The sequence below is a fragment of the Enhydra lutris genome, unplaced genomic scaffold (assembly GCF_002288905.1).
Source record: "Enhydra lutris kenyoni isolate GAN:26980312 unplaced genomic scaffold, ASM228890v2 scaffoldscaffold76, whole genome shotgun sequence".
Taxonomy (NCBI): Eukaryota; Metazoa; Chordata; class Mammalia; order Carnivora; family Mustelidae; genus Enhydra; species Enhydra lutris.
In genome coordinates, this window is record NW_019154160.1 from 1520080 (window position 1) to 1539344 (window position 19265).

A 19265-nucleotide genomic window follows, 5' to 3' on the forward strand; every position below is an offset into this window, starting at 1 on the left:
AGACATTGAACTTCACAGCCCCCGGCTGGAGCTGCCTGGAACAGAAATGTGTGCGTGCTACCGAAGCCGGTACAACAAACTCTCCAGAGCTGGAACGGGGTTAGGATGCACAGGCAGAAGGGAGGCGGGGAGGGGAGCTGGAAAACCATGTCCACATGGGGACTGCGGCTGCCGCTTGGAGGCAGCTAGGAGAGGCTGGTGCGAGCTGCTTGGATGAACGAGTCCGTGCGGAAAAATGAGAGAGAACAGTGGCACCCAGGGCTGAGTGGGGAGGGATGCGGCAGGCAGGCACCTGGAGGGAAAGGAGAGGGGGACAAAGGAGAGATGGAGGTGAGTTTAGGAGCCCCTGCCCATGTTTTGCTTTCGAGACCGTCAACTCTGTTGTTCCAGTAAGAATTTTCTTCCTCTGAGGTGTCTGGGCGGGTTTGCGTGCCTGATGGTTCAGGAGGGTGGGACCTACTGGGAGCCAGGGTTAAGGTGAGGAGGGAAGGGGCACAGTGGGGCTGTGACAAAGTGGCCACCAACGCGGTGCAGAACGCTTCTTTTTTAAATAGTTTATTAATCTGTTTGGCCAAACAGGTAATGGAAACTGAGAATAATAATTTGCTACAAAGTTCAGGTCATGAATGCCCCTTTCCCCTAGGAAACGAAAGACTCCATGGTCACAGAATGCACCACTGGGTTATGACAACATTTCAAAATAAGGTTTCCATTTCGTATGTAACAATGTAAACTTCAAAAATAGTAAACTCTAACCCCCGCGTCCCTCTTGACAGATCTATCACAGATAGAATTTTCTGGCAGACCTAAACTGTGTAAGTAAACAGCCTGGTGCTTTAAAAGTTTCATAAAAAGGTTTACAGATTCGGTAGATAATTTTTCGATCTTGGTCATGGAGTAAAAGCAACCAGCAGTTCACAGTCTCGCCGTGTCCATCTGACATGTGCAATGCACACCGCTAGCCATGTTCCCTTACACTGGTCGTCAGCCTGTTGTTTTTGTACACACACACACACACACACACACACACATAGTTTTGTTTCTAAAGATTTTGTACATCTAAATTATAAGACGGCGCCAGTGACTTACAATGTCACCTCGCTTCACGTAGGTAAGGACAAAAATTCTGTAGAAGGCACTGTAATTTCTCTTGCACGATCTTACACACTCACGTGAGAGCAGGCCAGCTGGGGCTCCGACTCCTCCTTCCCTCTCTGTAACCTGGCCGGGGCCTGTCCTCCTCCACCTGCCACCCCCCCGGGGGTCAGCCACTGCCGGTGGGTCCCGAAGTCCGTTTTTGCCTTTCTGCTTCCTCTCTTCGCATCCATCCCTCCATCCATCCTCCAACCACTCAAAGTGACTTACAGTTGTCTTTTGGTTCATTTGAAATCCCTTAAAATTAAGAGTACAGCTCTGGTATAAAACAAAATGTGACCCTACCATAGCTGGAAAATAATCACAGTGTGCAATGTCATTTGCAGTTGCTAAGATTCAAAACGCGCGCCCTGCCTCTTGTCCCCCCGAACACTGACATGGACATTCATTTCGAAAGGGCCGGAGGCTTGTCTCTTCTCTTCCCCTTGGAACTGGTACCCTTAGGTGAAAGGTCTGATGTGGGAAAAGTGCAAGCAAATTGGACATGCCAATAAATACCGTATAACTTACCGCAGGTTACCGGAACTGTACAGGTATGTACACACCTTACCCAACCGAGGGTCCCCCGTCTGGAGCAGACCTCCGAGGCCCTAACCCGAGCGTGAGTGATCGCCGCAGAGTCCTGCAGGGCCGCGGTCAGCGCGCGAAGGAGGGCCGGGCCCTTCGGCTCTTGCTCTGAGGCCCCGAGCCCGGGTCCACGCCGCCCTCCGCCGTCTCCTCCTTCTTCCTCACTTTGAGGCGGGTGAGAAGCTTGATGAGCCAGACGTCCCACTCCTCGGGCAGGAGCAGGAGGAGGAAGCCCAGGCCGATGATGATGATGGCGATGACCCGCACCCCGTTGAAGACTATCTTACTGGTGTAGTGATCCACCACTGCGTGAGACAGAGAGAAGCCGGGTTACTCCTAGACCCGGCCAGGCCCGGGCGCAGGGCGGGGCCCGTGGGCCCCTAGTGTGCCGGCGCGGAGCTGCGGTCTTGCTAGACCATGGAATCTTCCTCGGCGTGGCTTTGCTCCTGGCGGGCGCGGGCGGCCTCGAAATTTTGTAACAGCCCTCGGGTGTGAAACTCCTCCAGACTGACCTGGCGCCGCAGTTCAGACACTGACTTGCGTGAGGGATGGAACAACTGGGCAATTGGAGATACGCACACACACAGCACCCCAAGTTTAACTGGGGCCACCCCTGGGTGGCAGGACACTGAAAACGTGACTGCTTTCTTCATAGTTTTAGTAGTTTTCGCGTCTTCTACAATGATTTTTTAAAGCTTTTTACTTATTTGAGATTGAGGGAGAGCGAGAACCAGCAGCGGGGAGGGGCAGAGGGAGAGGGAGAAGCAGACTCCCCGCGGAGCAGGGAGCCCCACCCCGCAACGTGGAGCTCGATCCCAGGACCCTCAGACCATGACCTGAGCTGACGGTGGACGCTTACCCAACTGAGCCCCCCCCGCCCCAGGGGGGCACTCCTACAATGGCATTTTATATTTATAATTTAAAAGCATTATTACCCAGTATATGCATATATACAATTTGAAGATCAGACTCACACTGGTTTTTAGAAGATGTGAATTCTTGTTCTGCCCCAGGGCACCATTAGCACGAGGCTCTGAAGCCCCCTGGGTCATCACTATTAAGGCTCATTAAAGGTCTGCAGGGCACATGGCTGCTACCTGACTCACATGAGGTGACTCACATGAGGTGAGGGAACGAATCGCGAAAGAGGCTGAAGGTCCCTTAATAAGAATCCACCTCATCATTCTCTCCACAGCTAAATGGTCAAAAACATAGGGGATATTGGGGTTTTGTTTTTCCTTTTTTTTTTTTTTTTTTTTTTTTGGTTTTAATTCCCTGTTTTCTTAGTTAAGCTCGACAAAGCAGATTTGGGGCCTGCCCTTTGCGCAAGAGGCACCCACTGCGTTTCTTTTATATCATTTGGTGAAAGAGGGTTTGCTGAGTTAGAGCAGGAGGCCTTGGAAAACCACCCGCTGCCACCTGTGGGCCTCCTCCAGCTGCCCAGGAGGTGGCCGGGTTCCCCACTTCTCCCCTCAGGGTTCTCCGCCTCCCCTGCCTTCCCCCTCCCCGCCTGACTCTCACCTTGTCTACAGGGCATCAGAGAAAGAGAAAGGGATGAAAGTTAAACCCGAAGGAAAAAAAAAAAAAAGTTAGCAGCCCTTTTGTGGAATTAAAGTGCCTCTTTTAAATAAGTCAGGCAGAGGGCGCCTGGGTGGCTCAGTGGGTTGAGCCGCTGCCTTCAGCTCAGGTCATGATCCCAGGGTCCTGGGATCGAGTCCCGCATCGGGCTCTTTGCTCAGCAGGGAGCCTGCTTCCCTCTCTCTCTCTCTCTGCCTGCCTCTCTACTTGTGATCTCTCGCTCTGTCAAATAAATAAATAAAATCTTAAAAAAAAATAAGTCAGGCAGAGGAAGACAAATATCATATGATTTCACTCATATGTGGAATTTAAGAAACAAAACAGATGAACATAGAGGAAGGGAAGGAAAAATAAAGTAATAAAAACAGAGAGGGGGGCAAACCTTAAGAGACTTTCAACTCTAGGGAACACACTGAGGGTTGCCGGAGGGGAAGGGGCGGGTTGGTGGGGTGACGGGGTAGCTGGGTGGCGGGCATTAGGGAGGGCACTCAATGGAGCGAGCCCTGGGTGTTCTATGCAACTACTGAATCACTAAATTCTACCTCTGCAACTAGTAATATACTATATGCTAACTAACTTGAATTTAAATGAAATTTGAAAAAAAATAAGAAAGAACATCATTTGAGATATAAAAGAGTGCCTCTTTTATCTCACTTTAATTAAGAAATACTTGAATTTTTGGGGTGCCTGGGTGGCTCAGTCATTAAGCCTCTGCCTTCGGCTCAGGTCGTGATCTTGGGGTCCTGGGATCGAGTCCCGCGTCGGGCTCTCTGCTCAGCAGGGAACATGCTTCCCTCTCTCTCTCTCTCTGCCTGCCTCTCTGCCTACTTGCGATCTCTGTCAAATAAATAAATAAAATCTTAAAAAAAAAAAAGATACTTGACTTTTCAATAATGACAGAACGTTCGGTACATTTGGCACACGGGGACCATCAATGAGCAGGGCACACGAGCAGCTCCAGCAGTAAACATCATGGCATGTGGGAAAGCCACCCGACCCCGCTCTCAGACATCGGGCAGTGGTGGACCCCTTTGCTTCTCTTCTCCAGTTGCGAACTGAATGTGATTCCTTCCTCGGACACACGATCAAACCGTGCAGGTGAGTAATAAGAAGGGATTCTCACTGACTTCTCTGACATCTGGTTGTATGAGACAGGCCAAGTGGGCTTCCACCTAGGAGCTCATGAATGTCCCTCAATAAAAGTCCTTACATGCTTCCTTGCAGTGTGACTGCTGCGACTACAACGATGCAGTGAGATGTAGGGGGTAAGCTGATGAGTTATTCTTCCGAAGGCAGAAGCATCTGGAGCCCGACAGGTTGGACCACTTCGCACCAGCTCTCCAGCAGCTCTGGGACTTTCAGCATTTTGAAATGTCGGGTGAGGGTAGGTACTGCCTTCACTTTTACGGGAGAAAAGCTAAGGCCCGGAGGGGGGATGAGCTGGGACCACCATCCTCCAGGTGGGCAGGGCTAGTGCCCGGATGCCCCAGCCAGGCCTTCTTCCACACACTGCCCCGAGGTACCCCGAAAAGAGTCTGGGGCCAGGGAGAGGCATGTGCAGAACACGTGGGACAGGAGGAGAGAAGAAACAAATCACAAGAAAAGGCTTAGGAAACTGAGAGCTGTTTTGCTCACTGATGCCACATCGGACAGGATAAGGACTTGCCATTGCCTGGGGGTGAATCCTCTAGTGGCCTGTGGGTAGGAGGCTCGGGATGGACGTGGCTTTGGGGGAGGGGCCTGTGCCAGGGCCAAGGGGGTGAGTGTGATGGAGAGACCCGACTTATAGACTTACGAACCCTCCTCTGGCTAAGAACAGGCCGGACGGGGCCGTCAGGGGTGAGGAGGGGGCTCCGGGAAGAAAATCCAAAACAGACACCAGAATGAACCAGGAAAGGGAAGGAGGGGAGGGGCTGTCGACCACAAGTTTTTGGAAGAGCCGAGCTGCCAGGTGAGCGTTCTGGGGAGTCCTCAGGGAGAAAGCAGAGCCAGGTTCGGAGGAACTGGCCAGCGTGCTCTTGAGCTTCTGGGAGGTGCAGAACAATGTGTTTCCTCGGTTTACAAACACTACACCATCCCTGTCACAGCCTGAGCACACTTTCCCCTCTAGAAAGTCACTTACAAAACTGAATTTTTTTCCTGCTACATCATTTTCCAAGCTTATTACTAAGATTAATGAGATTCATCTCTGGTTCCCACACCAGTTAGAACCTAGATGGCTGGAGACCGTCATATGTCGGGGTGGTGGGTGAAAACCCAGGCAGTCTGGAGAGACACCGTGTATGCAACACACGCCAACATTCTACCCAAGTGCCTTCTTTCTACACCGAAGGGCAACGGTGCTTTCCATACAGGCACAGCAAGACTGCATGAGAGTGTGTGTGTTTGGGAGTGGGAGTATGTGTGTGTGTGAGTGTGTGAGTGAGTGTGTGTGTGAGTGTGTGTGTGTGTTTTCAAGCAGAGAGAGGAAGCCATACAGGCTTACCTGCATTCACAGGTACACTGAGGACGATTCCAACAGACATCAGAGTGGGATACGTAACAGCGATTCCAAAATTTAATACAATATTGAATGCTGAAATAAAGAACAGAAGAAGGGTATTATTCGTGCCTGGCCCTGGACTTGCCACCCTCCCTGGTCTGCACCCCCCACCCCCAGCTTCTCTGGTGAGGCTGAAGTCATGGGACTTACTACTGCCCTTTGCTCTGACTCAGGCAGCCTGGGTGGGGATCAGGGACAAATATCCCAATGAAGCAGCATTCCTCCTCCCTTCCTGAGCTCTGAAGAAGAGCATAGAAATTCGGAAAAGGTCGTCAGTGAAAGACCCTGGAAGAGAGGACTGGGACCGTTGACTCATGCCACTAACTTGGCTTTTCTCCGTTGCCGGTGGTGACTCTGGAATGAGGATGGCCAGGTGCCTTGGGTTATGCATTCTGAGATGGAGACTGGGTGAGACCCATCCTTGGCTACTTTCCTGCCTAGCACCAGCCTCCTACCAAGTAATTGTGGTGACGATATTCATCGTAATGATAACTGAGAAAATGCACTGGGCTCTGACTCCCCTGAGACCTTCACCGGCCAGCTCCCTCCCGGGCCTGTAAGGACTGTTCTGCTGTCAGGAGGTCACAGGCAGCACTGTCCGGAGTGGCGGTGCCCCTGGCTACTACTGCCAAGCCTGCAGTTCTGGAATTAGAACCCAGTGGACACAAGGGTCTTGAAGAGCACTGGGGACTTAACGATAGATTGCTGCTCTTCTTTAGGGCACGGTTTCCAGATGGCCCTGCAGCTGCCCGGGGCCCGCTAGTCCGTGTCGCTTGGGCCAGGAGCAATCAGCACTTACTCAACAAGAGGACTGAAAATCCACAAAGGTTCCCCCATGGAATGTCATGGAACGAGCTCCAGTATTCCACTTTGGTGAAGTAGAGGATGACGGGAATACAGGTGATGAAAAGGATGTTAAACACGCCCAAGATGGACAAAAATAAGGCGGCTTCTCCAAACTTAGCACTGCCCAGGAGGAGCTTGAACAGAACCTGCGGGAGAAAGCGGAGGAGGGTGGGTGACGGCTCGCCCCCGCAGCCATCGTGCCACAGTGGCAGGGGGTGCGCCCGACGAGGCTGGGCCAGGGGTGCAGGGCCGCAGCTGGGGGACGGGCAAATCCGGCCTCACTCGGCCTTCAGGGAGAGGGTGGTGGGGTCAGTGCTAGGTGCGCGGCACAAGCACCCGGATCTCAGCAGCGCCCCAGGAGACAGCGACATATCTCTGGCCTCATGGAGGGCATCTCCGGGAGTCACGGCTCTGACACTAGGCTCCCTTTGTCTGTGTTGCAGTCATGACAGCACGTCCCAGCTTCAGAGCGTCCGAAGACGGGGATGCCACAGAACTTAGAAAAAGCTGCCACGAGGATGCATTCCTCTGGGGACCTCGGTTTTGTACGACACAGCCAGACCCCCAGGGCAAAGGGCTTTGGCTGCGAAGACATTTTCTATAAATCGAAGGTAGAGAGATTGTAACGCTCACAGCTCATCTCTGCTCCACCCCACCCACCCCATTCCAGAAACAGCATGGGGTTTAGCAGAGTGCACCCCGCTTTGATTTCTTGCACCTGTTCTTGTCTGTACGTATGGCAGGTGTGTGAGGCCCAGAAGAGGGACAGATGTGCCTGGAGTGGCCGGGAAGCTGGGATGACAGAGACAGGTGCCACCGTGTTTCAGGGACCCAGCCACAACCAGGGAATGGATTTGGGTCCAGCTCACGTCTCTGCACGGGTTGTGCCTCCTACTTCGCCTGCCTCTTCCTTTTTCAGCCACTTCACCAATCTTTTCAGGTATTTCTGGGCATTTGTGCATGAAGCATGAAAAGAGGAATAAATTGCTTTCAGCCTTCCACCCACTGGCCCCTCTGGAAAAAGATCAGGCTGTGGGGGAGATGGGAAAGGGGAGTCGAAATCAGAATTATCTGTGTTCATCGCAGATTGCATTTCTGTATGCGCCCTGCTTCCCATTAGCATGCAGCTGAGTGAGGCCAGCAGAGTGTGGCCTGGTCCCATTTTCTGCATTCGAATAGTGGCTTTGATGTCTCACAGTGGTGTGGGGCGATTGTGTCTTCCTAGGGAGATGGGTCCCAGAGCAGGTAGACGGCGTGTGTGCCTCTGGCTGTGGGCAGTGAGGGCGGGGAGCTGATGAGGACGGGAAGGCACAGTCATTTCTCATTCTCAAACCATAGAATGTGTTACACACAGAGCTGGAAAAAAACAAAGTGCCTTTTCTAACTCTCTCCCATACTTAATTTTCCTCTGTCTTACTGCTTGGATCCATGAAGGGCCGTGAGTCTCCAAGCTAAACCCTCATTCTTCGTTGCATCCTCCAGGTCGGGGTTCCAACTTGGAGGCCCAAGAAAATCTGGAGTCTTCCCTCTGGAGGTGAAAGGATGAGAGAGGAAGCGAGGAAGGAGGAGGGAGAGCAGCAGCCAGAGCCGTGATGGGGGAGGGGAGGGGTGGGGGTCAAACATGGCTTCATCCAGCCCTGCAGTTGGGACATGCTTTCTAGGGCTTCCCCACATTTTGTCAAAAATGTGTTATAATAGCCGTATCACAGGAGTTGGGCTTCTATTTATTCAGCCTACGGGCAATGCTTAAAAGGCATGCGGATTCACTCTGAGTCCCGGTGGCTGCCAAAACCGTGCCATGAAAGATTTCAGTGACGAGGCTGCCCCAAGTATTTGCATCATCTCTCCAAACACCGAGCCAGCCCCCCGGGGGCCCCGGTCCTTCTCCAGTCCTTGCCAACCAAAGAAGTCATGAAAATTAGTCGCTGCCTGTCCACTGTTCTGCCTGTTTTATGCCCAGTGCTGCAAAGAGATGGCCCTTGATGGAAAGGTCTAGAGAGCCAGAGCCAAAGCCAAGAGTGGGTACGTGCCTCATCCCTGTGAGTCTGTCCACACACTGAGAACAGCTGCTTGGCTTAAGGCACAGATGCCATCAAAGATGCCCCACATGAGACAGGTCAGCCAGCTGAGACCCGCTGCTCTGAGGGCTCGCTCCCCACGCTTACCTTGTAGAGGGCAGACATGGACGCAGAGCCCACCACCAGCGCTATGCCGATGACAGAGTGGCTGTGGAAGCCATCGGCGTAGGTCATCATCACGATCCCAGCAATGGCGAGGATGGCGGCCACGATCTGCACAGAAGGGAGGAAACAGAGGTGAGAGGGTGGGGGGCCGTGTGACGGGCCACCGAGGGGCCACGGAGGTGGAAACGCTCAGGAGAGTCTCATGCGAGGGAAGAGAGTGGGGTCTCCTTTCCAGTTCTCTGGAAAACGAATGGGATTTCTGTTCTTGCTTAGGAAAGCTTAGTGCGATGGAACCCCTGGAACAGCTAGCGGCAAGGAGCCCTGCTGTGGCCTGGCGTCAGCTGGTGGCCCGTCCCCGTGGTGCTGGGAGACCGCAGAGAAGGCGGTCATGATGCCAACAGCAGGGGCCCTGGCCCTGACAAGGTTTGGTAGACCATCCTCGGAATGACCCCAGTTCCTGCCGAAACTTCTGAGAGCACATAACATCTTGCCTCTTAGACGCGTTGTATTTTAACAGAGAGGGGACTGGACGTGGGGCCCACTTAGCACGCCGGGGGTAGGGTCTTCCGAAAGAGCGAGTGTCATGTGCCAAAGGGCCACGGTGTTCTATCCCTGGGGGTGCTGGGACTTTCCTGAGCTGCGACGGGGCGCTTCCCCACAGCCCCGTCCATCCTGGGATTGTCCCCACCCAGACTTCCCACGTTGAACGGACGCCCCAGGGAGATGTACACGTTTCTGCTGCTGCGCAAAGTGAGGTAGTCGATTACACAGGAGACTGACTACTTGGGACAAATTCTGAAAAGGAGAAATGCATCCGCACAGAGAGTAAGTACAGGTTCTAACTTGGGGTGGTCATGGAGCTACGTAAACGTCACTGGTGCAAAATGGGGCCGGGAATGCTGTGGGCAGAACAGAGATGTTGCCTCGACTGGATTCACTGACAGCGCTATCCCTCTTAACGGCTCATTCAAAATTGACCCCGGCTACCGATAACAACCTCAAGTAGCCCCCGTTTACTAAGTGTTTTCTATGTGATCATATCATCCATTTCATTTTGTAAACATGAAAACTTTGGCTCAGAGAGGTCACGGTAACATGCCCAAAGTCACAGAGCTGGTGTGTGGCTGAGCGGGGATGTAAAATTTCAGGGCTGATTGCAAAATCCGTGTTGATCTACAAAAACAGGAAAAGCAGGATCCACAGAATAGTTGGCTACAGCCAACTCTGAGGTTTGAACTGAGGTTTCCTTTCTGACTTCAGCATGCTTCTAGAATATTCCTTGTGCAGTATCTTCCTGTGATGCAAACTCTGCCCATGCAACAGCAACACCGAGGCTCTGAGAGGCGCGCCAGGGAACTGACTGCCCACTTGTCCTTCCTGATTCGTAGCTCACTGTCAGCCCTCATTCTGCATCACAGGCTGACTATGTTTCTTATGCAAATGCTACCTGCACCGTGTACAACTGTTCACTGAGAGAAGGAAACAGAGATCAGGAAGACAAGCGACTTTTTCTTCCCTCCAGGAGAAGAAAGGGGCATGTGACAAGGCAGGAAGGGAAAGAGGTAGGCTCCTGGCCCAGGGGACACAGATAATGCAAAGATGCTGCTTGGAACGGGTTGACCTCGCGAGGCACCCGAGGTCCACAGGGAGAGAAATAACTAGAAAAAAGAGGAAGGGAAGAAGAGAGCTGAATTTCAGATGATTTGGTGCATTTCCAAAGGTGCCTGAGTTTTTCCAAACTTGGGGCTTTAGTTTCGAGGATGTGAAGGAGCCCAGGGGTTGATTTTCTCCTGAGGACTTACAAGGCTGACTCCAGCCTCTTCCTTTGTCATCTCTACTGATTCAGTAATAAAGGGCTGTGAGGTCCCTCCTCCCCCTGCCCCTACCCAGGGCTGTGCTGTGCCACAGAGCTGAGCGTAGGGGCTGGCGGGGGACGGGTAGAGCTCTCCAGGCCATACTTGAGGAGTCCAGGCCCCCAGAGGTCATTGTGACAGGTGGCATCAGGGGACGGTGGTCTCCCAGCTCCCAGCTCTAGCTCTCCTCTTAGGAGTCCCTGTCCTAGGTCACAGGACCTGCCTGCTCTATATTGTGGGGCACCCCGTCTCCTAGAGCCAGTAGCCCTGCTGGGACCCCCTGGCCCTGAGCCTGGGGCCCACCCAATGTGCTGGAGCCAAGTTCACTCTTCATGCCCTGGACAGCAGAGCAGAGCTGAAACACCCTATGGATTGGGGGGGCAGAGCCTAGACATTCTTCAAGCGTGACATTCCCTTCAAGATCCCAGTTCTGTCCTTAAAAATGACTTAAATGTATACTTTACATTTATACCATAACATACCCAGGTTTCTTGGTTTGCACTCGGGAATGTTGGCTGCCTATTTGCTGCACTATGATGTACTTTCCAGGAAGGCCAGGGGGGCCTGTCCTATGGTTTCACGTGCCCCCCATCTTCTAGATCAGGGTGTCCCTGGGGGAGAATGCTGAGTTGGAGAAGAAAATAAAGGAAAGTAGACAACTGAACTTGTCCCTGCCTCTCTTTTTTCCCCACCTTCCACCACCCTCCACGTATCCCGTGGATCTGTCCGAAAACAGGGAGTTGGGGCTTCAGACTCATGGGTAACAGTGGCCCTAGCCCTGGGAAGGGTGAGTACCACCATCTCTACTTCGGCAGAGGGGGCCGGGGGTGGTGGGGTGTTAGCTGGAGGGGGAGGAAACGTAGGCACAGGAGACACCGAGGTCAGCACGTTGCCCATCACCCTCTTGCTGGTATAGCCTCACCTTCCCTGGTGAACCCACGATAGCCTGCCAGGCCCCCGGGGCTCTTCCCTGCCTCCCCCATGGTCCCCTGCTCCCTCTCCAATGTCAGGCTGAGGGGCAGGAGGCAAACTCCTTGAGCATCAAGGAGGAATGAGAGAGGTGGGAGCAGCACAGAGTCTGACTACCTCTCAGACAAGCTCTCCACTCTGCTCAGACTGGGACGGGCTGTGCATCCTCTGCCACACCGAGCCCCGTGTGCTGTGCTGTGGATGTGTACATCCTGGGGCAATTCTGAGCCACAGAAAGGACAAATTGGAAATATACGCCCCCTCCCAGCTCCTGGCTGCTCTTACCCACTCAGACTATTAAATTTCAGTGGGGATCGTCTAGTGGACCCTTCTGATTTCAGGGCATGGGAAGGGGCCAGGGGTGAGCCCTCCAGGGCTCCCCCAGGCTCTGTGGGTGCTCTGGGTCCTCCCCAGGTGGCAGGGGACAGCCTCCCAGACGCAAGGCAGTTGGGATCAGACGCAAGAGCTACCGTTCAGGGACGGACCCTCGTGAGACGCCGAGGACGCTGTCATTACCAAAAACATCACCTAGAACCCGAGATGGGAACTGGTCTTGGAAAAGGCACAGGACCCCCAGGAATGGGCTACGGGGGTTTGAGGGCCCACCAGAATGATCTCTCAGACCTCTCTGGCTCCCGCGCCAGTCCCTCCTGGTTGGAGAGCCCTGACTATGGTGGGTGGTTGCCATTAGCTCCTTGGCCTGTAGAGAATCCCATCTTCCGTGTCCCCTGAGCTGGCAGGGGGAGGTTTCACCCCAAATGCCCGCTCTCTCTCCAGCTGCTGACCACAGCTGGGTGGCTTCGGCTTCATGCACCCCGAGTTCTACTTGCTCTCATTTTATTGCTGCTTTTCCTACATAAAACTGCCTCCGACGTTCATCTGCTCTGACACGGTCACCAAAAACACTGGGCTGATCCATGGAAGCCCTCCAACTGAGAAAGAACGACAGAAGTAACACCGAGAAAGAGAACCATTACCGGATGTTACGTCGGGCATACACCATCTTATTTGATTCTCACTGCTGTTCTCCGAAACGAGTGCTCGTCTACCTTAAAATGAGGTAACAGAGGCTCAGAGACGTTCAGTGACTTGCTCAAGGCCCAACAGCATATGAGAGTGGAATCAAGATCCAAACCCTGGTCCCCTGACGCTAGACGAGAGCACCTCCCTGCGGGGTCAGAAAGCCCGAGTCTGGAGAGCCAGGGAACACACAGAAAGCACAGAGTCAAAGGGTGACACAGTGGCCAACCTGGGCTCCTTTCGATGGTCACCTCTGATGCCCTAAGTGGCCAGGGTCTGGATCTCTCAGGCGTGAGAAGATGTTTGCTGCTGCTTGGTCAGTCCATGGGACCCGGACCAGTTGGATGTTTTGCAGGAACCACAGCCCTTGTGATGTGAGTCATCGTCTGAATAAACACAGGTGGGCCGTGCAGTTGGTTCCCACCAGAACAGCTGTTCCCACCAGCATAATGCTGAGCCTCCTTCAGCTGCTTTTTGTCTCTCAGGCTTATAAGCTTGGCCCTCCGGGAAGGGGAACGGGTCAGTTCCCTTCAGTCTTTGGAAATTCTGCGCCAGCTACCCCAACAGTCTAAGAGAAACCTTAAGAGAACCCTCGCACCAGTTAGATATTATCTGGGATCTGAGTTTCCATCTGTTCTCAAGGGGAAATTTCCCATCCTACCAGCCACTGAGGGGGTCTTCCAGACTTTTCTAGCTCTCTGAACTCCTAAAGAGGAGAAGAGGGGAATCCACAGTGACTTGGAGCCGGAAGCCCTCAGATGACAGGTCACACGCTTCTCAGAGTGATGATCGTTAGAGACCCACAACCACACACAGTCCCATCGCCAACACCAGCCTCTTAGACCTTCATGTCAGGACCAGCCTAGCGATGGCTTCAGTGCAGGATTTTGTTCCATACATAGCGGTCAGCTCAGACCAAACTGGCCAAGTGCCCAGGACGGCTGGACTGGATCACTATCAGGGAGACAACCCTCTCATCCATGAGCAGCGACAAAGAAAAGATCTGAGTGTGCCATGCTGGTCTCTCTGAGTCTAGGAGGGTTTCAAGTGTTTTCCAACTCCTTCTCTTAACCTCAAAAAAAAAAAAAAAAAGTCCTGCTTAGAGACAGAATTCACCTTGAAGTTTCTCTTCCCAATGAACAGGATCCCGTTTGGAATTTGCTTTGAACATCAGAATCTTGCCAACAAATTTTATGAATTCCCTTGGGACGCTGCATCCAAATAAAGTCACAATGGGCCCTGGGACCTCTGAGTCTTCAGAGCCCAGCCAGGCGGGCAGACAGACAGACTACTGCTGGAAGTACCTGCATTTCTTGGGGAGGTGCATTAGATAATTTATTTGCTGAAAGCTTTTCTGGGTGGTTAGCACAGGGAGTGAGTTTTTATTCCAGAATTAACACTAAGTCTCAAAACAAATTTTCCCCCTACTGCAAGCTAAAAATAATCCTCAGCCGTTGACTCATGTCCCCACTGCTGTTTGAGTAACTAGGTGGGTGTGAATCCTCCACCAGGGTGATGTCATTGTTCCCAGGACAATGAGCAAAGGACACAAGTAACAGAGGGCCGGGAGTCTGCCCCCTGACTGGTGCCAGCGCGGTTCAAGGGAATGGTGACTGCCCATTGAAAGGGCTCTCAGGTGCCTGGCCGGCCCACCGGGCCTGAAACACGGCCTGCAAGTGCAGGAAGGAGTTAGTGATCCACGCCTCTCCCCCCCCACTGCCCCCCAATCAAGAGATCTAGCTTTAAGGCCAAATCCAAATCCTTTGTCCTTGTGTCCCTGCAAAGGTGGTGGTGGGGCAGTAGCAGCCCTTGGCCACCAGAGGGAGACAAGCAGAAGCCACCAGGATTCAGTCAATAAGAACAGTCACCTCGCTCCTTTTACTGGGGTGAGTCCCTGTACAGGTCACACAATCATATTTCACACCACTGTCAGACATCTGGCTAGCTGTTTGACTAGATTTTAATGGGACTTGCCAAGTCTCGGTTCTGACAACAAGAGGTACTTTGAGGACACAAGAATTTCAGTCTCCCTTCGCCTGGGGTGTGAAGGGAAGGAAACTGTCCGTCCACCATCTGGACTTAGCAAAAGCGTCTCTGGCCCACTTCGGCTCCGTACACACGGTCCAGACAGTGGACCCACCGAGACCGTCCATGTGGATGCGGAGGGATCCCCCGGCTTTCAGATGCATCCTAAGCAAAGAGGGACAGGGTTAGCAGAGAGCTCCCGGCGGCAGGGCGTGGCTGCCCTCGGGAGAGACGGGGAGAGCACGCAGAGAGGGGAGAATATCGCCATCCCCAGGAGAGGTCCCCGATGGGCACACACTTTAGGGAATGCTTGTTGAAATGCTTGAAATGAAAGGTGCTTTAATGAATGCTTGTCGAGTATGGTTTGCAAGCGAGAAAGTTGGCAAGGCACACTGAGACCTCAGGCTCCTCTTCTGCCGCCGATCGGCAGGACGGTGGTCAGCAGTGTATGCTCAGGACGCAGCACATGGAGCTAAGCAAGCCAATGGGCAGGTTTTGGTTGACATGACCGAGTGAGGGAGGAAGACAGATAATAAGGAACTTACCCTCACTCCCATGAACCTGTCCCTGAGAACGATCCATGAGAGCAAGAACACAAAAGCTTTGTTGCAGCAGAACAACACGGAGACATCCGTAGTGTTTACTTTCTTTATTGCATGTAAGTACAAGTAGTTTGTGAGTGTCCAAAGAACACCAAAGGGTGCTGCCTTGGTAAAAAACACCTTCAAAGTCAAGCCATTGTCTCCAAAAAATCGACAGCATTCCCTAAAACAAGGAAAGAGAGGCAGTGTTATTATATTCTTGGGTTGAGACAGACCATTTTATCCCCCTAAGCCCATTTTTAAAGCAAATGAGGAAGGGGGAGGGTGGGATTTATTCTGATTTTTTAAATTCTGTATTTATTCTTTTTTATGAGCGTCTATTAAGTAGCTCTTCAACCTTTTGCTTTAGTCCATTGAAGAAAATGTCCCATGATGATCTAACATCATAGATTTTTATTCCTTCTGCTCATGCTATGTTTGGAACCAACGGTTCTAGACAGAAGGCAGTGGAGTGTTGTGATTATCTGATAGGAAGAGGGCCCAGTTTCATGGCGACTCACTGAGGAATCCTGTCACTTGCTTGGTAAGAGAAGGAAGTCACTAGACCTCTATTGTGGGGGAAGGACACTTGACAAAAACTCCCTGAGACATATGTTGTTTAAAAATTTGCCTCTGGTTGGAATTGTCTTTGTGGCCAGGCAGGGGCCGTCCATCCTTGGGAGCATCTAATACGTTTTGGCTGTCATACCACTAGTGCTAACGATCTACGCATTTTCTCCGTGAGGCCGTTTTTAGAATCCGTTACTCCACTGCGTGGACGTCCATGTGTCCACGTCCCCTGAGGAACTAGCACAGGTCCAAGAAGAGTTCAGCCTCTGAACAGAGCGTGAGATGAAGAAACAGCTGTAGAAGGAAAGTTTTCAATGTCATTCTCGATTCCAGGGGAAAGGATCATCAGTGTATGAAAACCCACTTCCAAAAAACAAAGCCACCCTTCCACACATGGAAGAAGGCAGCAGAGGAGGCCGGCTGGCAGACAGAGTGGAGAGAGCCCTGAGAAGGGCTTGGTCTGGGACCTGGACTGCTGGGGAGCCAAGGTCATTGCTCTGCTGCCCTGAGAGCCGGACAAGCCAGATGAGTGAGGTGCGTGCCTATTATGGCCGCAGACACCCAGGCTCATAGGCAGGGCCCAGCACAGGTAAGATAAAACTAGAATAAGCCAAATACCCCAGCATGGGAGAACAGCTGTGGCCTCTGCCACTTAAGACTTAAATGCAGCCGGAAAAGAGGAAAATTAAAAGCAAGAGTCAAAGGGGATTCGGTGTGATTTTTAATATAATTCAATTTGTTCTTATCACCAATCCAAAATGAAATCCGCCTTTGTTCATTACCCAACTGTAGGATAGCCACAGAAGAAGGAAACTCATTACCTTTCACTGAACTCAGTCCTACGTGGCTTCTAAACCAGCACCAGGGAAAATGTTTGTATCACTAAATTTACCCCGAAACCAATTCAACTGAATTGGTTCCAGTTTGGCTTTATAGAGACAAAACTCTCATCTGACAGACTGATATTTCTGTTGCTGCCTGATTTTCATACAGTATTTTCCATGTTCTATGGGGTTTTCTCAAGCCCCTGTTCAGAGAACAGTCTTCTCTCCCTTGGGGAAAATGACCAGGGGTGACACTTCCTTCACGTTTGGGATTTTCAGTAGCTATAAAGTGGTGCCAGTCCTTCTAGCATGATCAACAGGAAATACAAATCTTCTTTCCTACCATTAATGTCAACCTATTTTACATTTTTTTAAAGTAGGCTCTACACCCAGCATAGAGTCCAATGCGGGGCTTGAACTCACTGCCCTGGGATGGAGACCTAAGCTGAGATCAAGAGTTGGACGCCTAGCCCAGATGCCCCTAATGTCAACCTATTTTAACTCTATTTAGAGGTTAACCTTCTTAAGGGACCACAGTTTAAGTAGGATTTCCAAGTTCCCTGGACTATTATAAAAAATGATTCATATTGTGGCAGGGGCCCTCCAAAGTCCATTGGATAACCCATGTCCTCTCTGAGAATCTATGTGTGATTCTTCCAAAGTGTGAGGATTGTAGAAGTGTGGGGAAGAGGGATCCATCCTGGAGACAGAAAAGGCAAGATTTCTGGGTCCAGTAGAGCTCTGTTGGCCCTTCGTAGACTCGTGGCAGGGAAGTACAGCTCAGTGGGGAGATCTTGGTTCTAAGCAGACAAAGATGACTGGCCCCTGAGCCAATGAGTCTCGTGCTGTTTTCAGACCAAAGACTGTCACTAATATATGTCAGCTGGGTTGGCCACATGTACCCCTGATTGCAAGAAGACCCAAGAGAGATGATGGGCACAAATTAATTTCTTCCAGATACCTCTTCTTGGTATACAAAGACTAGAGTATAGTAGATCTTGACTGGTTTCCACAAATGACATGACAGCTGAATGTCCTTCTTTCCTTGGCAGGTTAAGTGCCCAAGGCCAGTAGATTACACCCCAGCATGCCCAAGCCCTTTGGTTCCTACCAACTGAGTCATGTGTTGGCCAAGATTTAGATGTTGTTTGTTTCCATCCTGCTTGAGCTAATTGTTCTTGGTTATTTTGACTGCATAATTTATTAAATATTTCCTAAACCAATGAAATGTGAGAAAAGAAAGTGTTTTTCCTATGAAATCTAAGTTGAGCATTTCAGGGAAGAGTCAATAAAACAAGTCACTAAAATATTGCTCTTGAATTAGGTATGAATGAAACACTGTGTAAGACAGGAAGAACTGTAAACATCTGTAAGTTCTAAACTCCTCTATTATTTGGCAAATACCTATGCTCTTGGTACTCCTTAAAGAACCCTGACTAGGAGAGCCTGGTTTGGTGGAATTAAGATGGCCAATCATTTTTTTTTTTTCAAATCAGTAAGCACTTGTTCATAACTTGTTTTATTCACAGTTCTAGATAAGGCACTCTGGCTGATACAGAACCAGCAAACAGTCCCTGCTCTTGAGAAGATTATAGTGTAATCGGGGAGATACAACTGATTTCCTCAACAGAAAGCAATGCAAGTTTAAATATAATCACATATTAGATGGTATGGAATATAATAATGCTATAGAATTCATGTTTAGTGGAGAGATTTGAACTGATTGGAGAAGGCCTCATACAAGATAGGGATTTTGAGTCAAACCTTCAAGGATAGGCAGGATTTTAGTTAGGGTTGGGGGAGAGAGAATGTCCTTGGAGAGAGAAGAGAAGAAATTGTATCAACAAAACAAGAGTGAATGGAAATAAAAAAGGAAATAATCTTGGAAATCAAATAAAAGATAAGTTAAAGAAATTAGGTAGAAGAGTTGGGATATAAAGCGAAGATAATTTCCTGAGAGTGAGAGAGAGAGAGAAAGAGAAAATTAGAAGGTCAAGCCAGAAAGTCCAATATTAAATTAAAAGAAACTCCAGAAAGAGCGAATGGGGAAAATAAAGTGGAGAGAATTATAAAAGAGAGAAATCGAGAAAGTTCCTTAGAAATATGGGGTATGAATCTTCATAACAAAAGGGCCTACCAGGTACCAAGAAAAATGAATGAAGAAAGAACCAAAACAAGGCACATACTTGGGACATGAGGGGATAAAAATAAAAATAAAAATCTCCCAAGAGAAATAAAACCCAATATGTCCAAGGGGTAGGAAACTGTGATGGCTTCTGACATCTCAACAACCAAAATGGAAGCAAAACAACAATGGCCTTGACATTTTTCAAGGCAGTTTTTTTGCAAGCCAGAATTCTATTAGCAGCCAACCCTCAATCAAATGGGATGGTAGAATAAGATATTTTCAGCTCTGCAGGACTTGAAAACATCGACTCCCATGCCGCACCAACACAACGGTGTAAAACAAGGAAGAGGAAGGTATGGCAGCAGAAAATGTGGCTCTGACAGGGCCAAGAGTCAAAGCTAGTGCCAAGAGGAGGCTCCGTGGC

At 50.8% G+C, this 19265-nt stretch overlaps 1 protein-coding gene across 2 annotated transcripts in view; it reads right to left on the reverse strand.

The window, feature by feature from the left end:
- Window positions 1–1791: 1791 nt before the first annotated feature.
- Window positions 1792–19265, reverse strand: part of LOC111160524 (solute carrier family 35 member F3) — a 374652-nt gene continuing 357178 nt past the window's right edge. For both annotated transcript variants that reach the window (XM_022523681.1, XM_022523683.1), the window contains 5 exons: window positions 15284–15503; window positions 8854–8979; window positions 6642–6834; window positions 5786–5875; window positions 1792–2027 (listed from right to left, as the gene is read on the reverse strand). In XM_022523681.1, the coding sequence (XP_022379389.1) occupies window positions 1792–2027; window positions 5786–5875; window positions 6642–6834; window positions 8854–8979; window positions 15284–15503 (865 nt within the window). The remainder of the gene's footprint in view (window positions 2028–5785; window positions 5876–6641; window positions 6835–8853; window positions 8980–15283; window positions 15504–19265) is intronic.